This window comes from Labrus mixtus, chromosome 3 (genome assembly GCF_963584025.1).
Source record: "Labrus mixtus chromosome 3, fLabMix1.1, whole genome shotgun sequence".
Classification (NCBI taxonomy): domain Eukaryota; kingdom Metazoa; phylum Chordata; class Actinopteri; order Labriformes; family Labridae; genus Labrus; species Labrus mixtus.
The window spans coordinates 9,560,092-9,569,234 of NC_083614.1; the positions used below are offsets into that span (position 1 = coordinate 9,560,092).

General features: G+C 39.8%; 1 protein-coding gene across 1 annotated transcript; it reads right to left on the reverse strand.

The window, feature by feature from the left end:
* Window positions 1-3,289: 3,289 nt before the first annotated feature.
* Window positions 3,290-6,170, reverse strand: LOC132958186 (glutamine synthetase-like). The gene is made up of 7 exons (XM_061030854.1): window positions 6,015-6,170; window positions 5,216-5,397; window positions 4,966-5,127; window positions 4,733-4,879; window positions 4,511-4,638; window positions 4,193-4,392; window positions 3,290-4,113 (listed from the first exon to the last, which is right to left on the reverse strand). Exons 2-7 carry the CDS (start codon window positions 5,379-5,381, stop codon window positions 3,795-3,797), a joined length of 1,122 nt encoding a protein of 373 aa, XP_060886837.1. The 5' UTR covers window positions 5,382-5,397; window positions 6,015-6,170; the 3' UTR covers window positions 3,290-3,794.
* Window positions 6,171-9,143: the final 2,973 nt, after the last annotated feature.

Sequence of the window (9,143 nt, forward strand, 5' to 3'; positions counted from 1 at the left end):
GAAATTGCTGTAAATTTACAAGGACATTTCAACAGTATGATCCTGTTATGTTTAAATACAAGACATTACTGTATTATAACGGTTTATAACAATATGTTACTGCATTATTGCTTGAAGGAAACAAAACGGTAATTTACCGTAGTTTTTGCAATGCATTTTGGGATAAAAGAAGTTGAGACCACATGGTTGAAAGGACAGTGGAGTTGGCTTTGTCAGATTGTCATCCATCTCCATCCTGACAATTAAGAGGTGAGTGCCTTACTGATTTGCTAGTTAGAATAGGCAGAAACCATCACTTACTAGGATTGTCCATATGTTAATGTTCACTGTTCAGCTGGAGCTGCTTTTGTTCTAATGTTTTTTTTCCCTTTACAAAATCCTTGTGGCAGTTTCAGTCTGGAAGGAGAAATCAGAGGGAGGTGCAGGTCCAGGGACCCAGTTTCCCTCTGAGGACAGGTTGTTTATTCAGTTATGAAACTATAACAGAATTTTTTTCACTTCTCTGTTTAAAATGTATCTACCAAAACTCTTTTATGCACTTTTTATACATGGCCTTTTCTAAATGTCTTAATGTAAATATTTGTGCTAGATTTTTTGCCTATTTAACCTTCATGTTCTTAAAGTGTATTTTCTTTGTTTTTGTCACAGTTTCAATAAAGACAGATGTGGTTTGAGAAGACACTTTGAAGTTTTATTATTTGTCTTAACATTTTAAAGCAATTTTAAAGGCACTGTTTACTTATTATTTTAAAACATGGTGCTTTATAACATGACATGCACGGATTAATTGATCAAATCACTAGGTTTAGAAAATAAATATATTGCGTCCATTTTGATAGAAGGAAATTAATCTATAGCTAGGTGTAGTATTTACAATTCACAGTAAAAATATGCAAATATACCTCTTGTGAAGAATTGTAAATAAACAGTATTAAACAGTTAATCCTTTCAACAGTATTTTCCTGTTAAGGTTTAAAATAACAGCCTATCGCCTAAACGTGACTGTTCATGTCCAAAGCAGGTCAAATGCTTCTATGACAGGAATAAAACCAAGTACGACATATTCTAGGAAAAAGTTCTAGAATACAATATGCAATTGCAGTATAAAGACTACAACTCAGTGTTTTGTTGTCAATATTAGGTAAATGTCATGATGTACAACAAGAATGCAGCCTTAGAAGGTCAACTTGAACATGGAGGAACTGGTTGGGGACGCTACTCTTGCAGCAAAAGTCCCCCCATGGAGAATAAAGTTGAAGTTGAAGATTTTCTCTCACACAAGTCAAAGCTCAAGAGTAAATCACTTCCCTACAACTTGAATGACATGCTAGAGTGATATCTAAAAATCTTCAAGTGCAACATTTTTATTTTGCAGGAAAAACAGTTACAACAAGCAGGGAAACATTTGAGGTTAAGAAGAAAAGAATGAATATGAAAGTAAAAAAAGTAAAAAAAAGACTCATTATGACTCACCATTTCTCATAATTCTTTTTATTTTATTTTTTTAACACATTTCAGATCCAGTTTAGGAACACTTTCGAAATGAGAGGCACCAGATGACGTGTTGGGATGGATCAGGGGAAACCACAGAGAGTCACAACACTGACTCAGGCTGTAAGCTACAATGAAAACAACACGGTGGGAAGTTTTAAAGGAGTATAAACAGTTTACATGTCACGTTAAAGGTGAGGCTGAAAATCAGACGAGCATTAAGTGTCTTCTAAGTTTGACAAATCCTTACTCTTTTGCCTTAGCTATACAAGTCGATGAAGTTGTCAGAGGAGCCAATGTGATACAGGAAGTTATAAACTAACCCGTACAAGCACGTGCTCCAACCTTTCTCAGTGGGTTATCAGAACTTTAGACACATTTTGGAGAGAAATCCTCTTTTTTTTTTCTCTTCTGGCCTAGGGAACTAGTCCAAAGGTTTTCAGGGCTCGTGTCAAAGCAACATGCCAGACTGACAGTTACACACACACACTGGCACATGTAAATACACACACACTTATCTCTTCTCTGACCTGTAGCATACATCAGCAAACCGTGACTAGTCAGCAAAGTCGGCATCCTCTCCTCACGTGCATGTTGTCACTGCCTTTACAGTGAATGATTTACGGTTTGTGTGGAAACTAGTTTGATGTCCCGTTTTTAATGTTGAGGCATCCACTTGGCCTTGTTAGCTCTTTAAATCAGTGCTAGGTTGTCTACTGCCTTAATGTTCTTACATTATAAGATTTTTTTCATTTTATTTTATTAGTTTATTTGAATCAGGGACAGTGTTCAAAATGACATTAGTCTCAGAAGCGAAAAGATGCTTTGTACCAGATTTAGCTAACGAGCTCATTTCCATCTGTTGTCCCTGGAAAGATGATGTGAACTTATGCTGCAGTCCTCACACGCTGAGTCTCCTTCTCTATCTTTCTGTAAGCATTCTAATCCCTTCAATTCTAGTTGCTAACCTTGTTTTTTTTTGCTCTCTCAGACTCCTGTAGATTGTTGTAAACGCTTGCTGCATGCACATGCCTTGCTCACACCACTACAATTATTATCATCAGCCCTACTTAAATCTGCTGATGATAATCACATTTCTATTATTTCTAAATGTTTGTCTTTGTCTATTGGCAGGTTGATGGCTGTCAAACAATTAAGTCTGTTTCTTCAGATTAGAAGAAATTGTTGCACAGTGCGAGCACATTTGTGGATTTATGTTAAAGGTCACATATTGTGGAAAATACACATTACAATGGTTTTCAAACACTAGTATGTGTCCCTAGTTCATCCTCTCCGTCTTTTGCCTGCGACACTTTTCAGAGAATGTGTGCTCAAACAGGCTGTTTGGAGATTTTCCCTTTGTGACATCACAAAGGGCAGTAGCCCCTCCCCCAGGTGGGTGACACTCCCACAGCTACATGTCCTGCCCTCTGAGTCTGCCTTCTCACCATAAACAATTGGGAATGTTTATGGTGAGAGCCCAAGCCCTTCCAGAGGGGCGTGGTCAACACACAGCTCATTTACATTTAAAGGTACAGACACATCCAGCCTGTTCTGAGCAGGGCTGAAATAGAGGGGTTTATAGACATGATCAAATACAGGATCAGAGTGGATTTAGAACAAGAAACTTCAGACATTTTTTGGGGAGCTCTGAGACTTATTTAAACTTGTTGAAAAGGAGGATATCATGTGACCTTCAAATATAACAAAGAACAGTCTAGCTCTTTATGTGAAGTGTTGTGAGAAATGTAAATTGATCAATTTTTGATCTTGGATTAAACAACTCAGAAGTCAGATATAATAAAAAAAGGTTAACTATTTATTAAAGTTTTTTGTAAGAGACAATAACAAGTTGATAAAAAACAATGCAGAGATGCATTTAAAAAACATACAAATGCTTTGTGGCATATATATATATACATATATATGTATATATAGACCTGATCCAAGGAAAACGTACACATGACAAAAACCAGCATGGTGGCCAAGAAAAACATTCAAATGCCTTTGGGATCCTTTGGGTCAGAGTAACAATATCCACAGCACAACCCTGCTGCACTTACACAAGATAAAGACAATTGTATTTTTTATATATAAATGATCAGCTTTGATGACAAAATGTGTTGGCAATAAGGCAGTAATTGTGCCAGAAGTAAAGATGTTCTGCAAGACTGAATGCAAAAAGAGCGCAGAATACCCCCATTATCATTTCATCCATCAAGTAAAAAACAAACGGGTACAGATCAATCCATAGTCTAACAGGCTAAATACAGTACTGGTCATGACACTTTGTCTGACAATGTTCATTTGTTATACTCTGTTGGCTGCTCTCCCTCTTCTTTGAGTATACACGTGCGCACCATAGCCTCTGTGACGATGTACGGGTTGCAGTTTGCAGATGGCCGGCGGTCCTCGAAGTAGCCCTTCTTGTCCTGCCCCACAGCGCGAGGGATGCGGATGCTGGCGCCACGGTTTGCCACACCAGCAGAGAATTCGCCAATGTTTGAGGTTTCGTGATGACCAGTGAGGCGTCTGGCGTTGTCGAGCCCTCCTTTGGGATCGTAGGCTCGGATGTGATACTGGTGCCTCTTCGATAGCCTCTCGATGGCCTCCTCAATGATTCTGTGAAGCAAAGAGGTAATTAGAAATTCACTCAACCCAGATGAAAAATGTATTAGATGTTGAATACACTCAGTCTTACTTGAGTCCGCCGTCCTCTCTCATCTCCTTTGTGCTGAAGTTGGTATGGCAGCCTGCACCGTTCCAGTTCCCAGAGATTGGTTTGGGGTCAAAAGACACAATCACACCAAAATCTTCACACACTCTGTGGAGGATGAAGCGAGCCACCCACAGGTGGTCCCCCATGTTGATACCTTCACAAGGTCCGATCTGAAACTCCCACTGAAACACAGAGACAGAATCATTTATTAAAAGTACAAGATTTAATACCCAAGATGTTTAAAACACATTAAAAGTGGGCCATTCTGAAAATATAAAACAGACAAATTTAGGTTAATACCTGAGCAGGCATGACTTCAGCATTGGTTCCACAGATCTGAACTCCAGCATACAGACACGCTCTGTAGTGGGCTTCCACTATGTCTCGTCCATAAGCTTTATCTGCTCCCACTCCACAGTAGTAAGGGCCTGATGAGGTAGAAAAAACAAACACATATTAACCATCAGCTGGCCTGGATTACATTTATATAACATTCAGATCAGGCAGGGGCCGGATTCTCACCTTGTGGACCAGGGAAGCCGTTGGATGGCCAGCCGAAGGGATGTCCATCCGTGCCCAGGAGAGTGTACTCCTGCTCCATACCGAACCACGGGTGGTTGTTCTCCACCATGCTCATGATCTGTTTGCAGGTGTGGCGCAGGTTGTTCTCTGTGAGGATAATGACAGGAATCAGCCGAGAATCCTAGACGGTTTAACCTGCAATTGACTGCTTAAACTTGGGCTCCATTATTTACCGTCTGGTTTGTGGTTGTACTTAACCACCTCACAGAGCACCAGCTTGTTGGGGTCTTTCCTGAACGGGTCCCTGAACATGGCTGCAGGGATCAGGTACATGTCGCTGTTGGAGCCCTCAGACTGGTAGGTGCTGGAGCCATCGAAGTTCCACTCAGGGAGATCTAAAAAAGAAAACCACCACAATCAATAATCTACAATGATGTTATCTGACATTGTCTGTATTGATCTAGTTGGAGCCTTAGATCTTACCCTCAATCGTCTTGGGTTCCGAATCCAAAGTCTTGGTCTTGCAGCGCAGACCCTCTCCAGATCCATCTATCCAGATGTACATGGCTTGGACCTTGTCTCCCTGGGGGAGTTCCATGTACTGCTGTTTAACAGCTTTGTTCAGTTTTGAGCTTGCTGAGGTGGCCATTTTCTTGACCCACAACCTGCAGAGTGAAGAGGACAGATGGTGAGCAGCAGACAGAGGAGCCTGTGTATCTGAATGCCCATAAACACCAGAGGGGATGTATGGAAAAAAGCAAATGGCAGACAGAAACCATTTGAGTTAAAGTGCTGACAACATGATCAGGAAAAGAACTTCAGCCTACAGTCTGTCTGTAACCTCTTGTTTTTGTTTCTTAGATTGCATTACCTGCAGTTAAAACTCATCATTCATGCATGTTTGATTATTTTTTCAAAGACATTTTTCATTCCTTTTGTGAATATTTGTCTATTCCTGTTTTCCTCTGTGAAGCACTTTGGTCAACATCTGTTTCTAAAAGTGCTTCATAAACAAATGTCATCACGTTTCATCATCAGTTGCTCTGACAAATAATAAGGGAAATAAAATCTCATCTCGAGACGAGCAGCGGGAAAAAACACATAAATATAACAGATATCGCACAATATCTGTGTTTAAAATCAAGTCAACATCAACAGTCAAAGGCAAACACTGAAACAAAGAAAGTGTGTGCAACACACAAACAGGAAACAGGTATCACTTTGTAGAAGCGCGTGCAAGCAGAAGAAAACAGCAAGTATACAAAATGAGGAAGTGCCTTACCTTATGTTACCTATAAAAATATATCAAAAGAATAAAAGAGTCTCTAGACGCGTTGTCAGTGTGAATGAGTCTTTTGTTTATCATTCCTGCCTGTACCTCTGTGTCCAGCTTGTCTTTATAGCGCTGCTGAGCAGCAGAGTCGCCTCTGATTGGTCGAACAGGAACGTGATCAGCCCGTGATGAGGAGATGTGAAGTCAATCGGTCACTGTGTTGAAAAACAAAGACGGAGTGTTCCTTTATCTTTATCTAACTCTTTATCAATGCCTGTGAGACAGTTTATGAATAAAGTAAAAGAAAAAGAAAGGGCAAATGAGCAACGAGTGAAAACCACAGGTGAAAACGAGCATCAGAAAGAGAGAAAGAGACTTTTTCACTGGCAGTGCATGGTAAACAAGTGGTGCGCCCTCTAGTGACGATAATCCTGCAACTGTGCCTTCTTAGAAGTTGAAATATTGACAACAATAGTACAAATAGGCTATGAGAGGCGATAATAATCTTATTACCCTGTTATACGGTTGTTTGATCTGTCTGTATTTTATTTCATGTGACTGTCTGTTTCTATTATCTCTTTTTTTTATTGTGAAGCACTTTGTGACGTCTGCTCTTGAAAGGTGAAATAATACTTTACTTACTCACGGTGACAGATACTAAAGAGTCTATAGGCCAACTATTGCTTCTACACCTACTATACTACACCATAAGTGGTGTATGTGGAAGGTCATACAAAAATATTAAAAAGCACGCACATCTGAAAACTTAAGTAGCCTACTGGGTGATGAACAGAAAAAATCCAAAAGTAGAAACAATAGTCCGCACACCAGAAGCTGCTCCAATTAAGTTCAATTTAATGGAAAAATTACCAACAGTAACGTTTCGGGCCCTCGCCCTTCATGTGGTTCATGTCTGATGAAGGGCTAGGGCCCGAAAAGTTACTATATGTGGAAGGTACCTGTACTTCCTTCTGTGTTTATTAAAATGCAACTTGGATTATTTTTTAAAGTGGTAAGTTGTCTGATCTATTTTTATGATTAAAAATAATAATGTGTGCATGTTGGCTGACATCTAATATCTTTGCTTTACACAAATGCACAATTTTGCATAAAATCAATAAAATGACTTAAAGTGCAGAAGCGCGCTCAGATAAAATAATCACATATAGTGCTCATTTTACAACTGTTCAAGCTGTGATCAAACCTATGTGTAGTAGCAATTTCTTCTTGTGTGTCATATAAAAATTGTCACTTGTGTCATAGGAGCCAACCTGTTCGTTCCTGATGCGTGTCCACTTAAATATACTCACAGATCCGTTGTTTCACTTGATTTCTTATTTTATTCGTAATTCCACTTTCCTAATCACGTTTGGCAGTGGTGAAAATTAATAAACAGCAGTTTGGCTCCTCGTAAACAAGTTTGTCAGGCGAGTCGTTGAACAATAGGAGCGCTGCAAGCTGAGAGGAGGATTCACCATCAGTGAAAAAAAAAGATGAGCGAAAATAGGTCATGCATGCAACCGTGACAGATTTAAAGATGGCACGTGAGTTTTAAGTCAAGTTTCCACTTGTCTCCCTTCATAGGGAAACAAAGATGAACCAATCACATGTATGCAGGGACGTTGATGCAGGGCCCTCTTACAGGCGCGCTCCGAGCGTCATGCTGTGATGGGATCTCAGCGATAGTGTGCCTTATGAGGGTTTTGTGTGTGAGAAAGAAAAGGTTATAGCAGGTACAGCCTGAGGTTATTAGTCCATACAGTCGAAGAAAAGTCATTTTAATTTAACTGTCAAAACGACTGAATCCTGATTGTGCACCTTAACCTATAGGCCATAATGTTGAAATGTAAACAAAATGCATTTTGGATTGAAGAGATGGGTGTTTTTTTTTAACATCAATGATCTTCATAGCTGTCTGCACAAGACGAGTTGATTTCAGCTGAACAGACATGTGAACACACCAGGCTGTTATCCCGTATCTGATAATGCTTTCAAAAACAAGCTCCATTGGTCCTGAAGCTCATACTTTGAGTGTGGGCTCGTGCATGCATGGGGTAGAGAGCGAGCAGGGAGACAGGGAGGCGCCTGATTGGTTCATCAGATTGGTACCTGGTGGCAGACATTGGTCAAAGTTTTTACAGGCTTACAACTGCTACAGATGATGGATATTCTTTGTTCCTTTTTCAGAGCTCATGAGTTTTTAATTTCTGTCTGGACCTAAAGACAATTTCAACCAAAATCTTAAAAAGGGTATCTGGAGAAAATGACCAACCCTGCCTTTAAGCTGAAGAAACTTCAGTATTGGTATTGGTAATGGTGATAGTACTGGTGCTGTTGTTAACTGTTAGTGGTAAAGTTGATTCTTTTTATTCCACATCACGTGTGCGTCTCCTTCACATCAGGGCTGATTTCAGCCTAAATAGCTGAGATCATTTCATACAGAACGGAGGAGTTTTAGCATGTTCATCATTGTAACTCATCTGTCGGTGCTTGGCCGGCACTAGAGAGGAACGGGTGCACTCATTCAACCTCTGTCTATCTGTTCAGAAGATTTGTTCCCAGTGAAATCAAGATGGCCTACATAAGTCTACATAAGTCGTGCATACATCAGTGAGAGATTGAAAGATGATCCAGGACATTAAAGATGTGTTTTCACTTAGCTACCTGCACAACACCATGAAGATGAATCCATCTTGGGGATGCTGATACAGGGCCAAGCTATGTGTGTGTGTGTGTGTGTGTGTGTGTGTGTGTGTGTGTGTGTGTGTGTGTGTGTGTGTGTGTGTGTGTGATACAATCTGAAGAAACATGGCTATGAAAGTAAAGAAAAGCCATTTTAATTTAATTTGTCTGAATAACTGAATCCTGAGACATTTAAAACGTAGGCAACTTTATGTTAAAATTTAAACCCCACTGCATACTTCAAAAGACTTCTAGAATTTGACCTGTGAAATGAAGGCCACAAATATCCAACTTTAAAATCTGTGAACATACTGAACCCCCAAAAATTCCCCAAATGTGCATTCTTTAGTGAAGAAGATATCCTCAAACTGGACCACGTAAAGAAAATCATCTTAAAGTGAAACACACAGCGATGTCCAAGAATTTTTCACCCTCGGTATGAGTGCTTTAAAAGAG

What these genes read in the sequence shown, in the direction of transcription:
- LOC132958186 (XM_061030854.1), bottom strand. Translation starts at nt 5,381, where the DNA reads ATGGCCACCTCAGCAAGCTCAAAACTGAACAAAGCTGTTAAACAGCAG. An exon ending in CTGAAGTCATGCCTGCTCAG is followed by an intron (nt 4,393 to 4,510) that starts GTATTAACCTAA and finishes TCTGTGTTTCAG; the next exon opens with TGGGAGTTTCAGATCGGACC. An exon ending in AGAGAGGACGGCGGACTCAA is followed by an intron (nt 4,114 to 4,192) that starts GTAAGACTGAGT and finishes TTTGCTTCACAG; the next exon opens with AATCATTGAGGAGGCCATCG.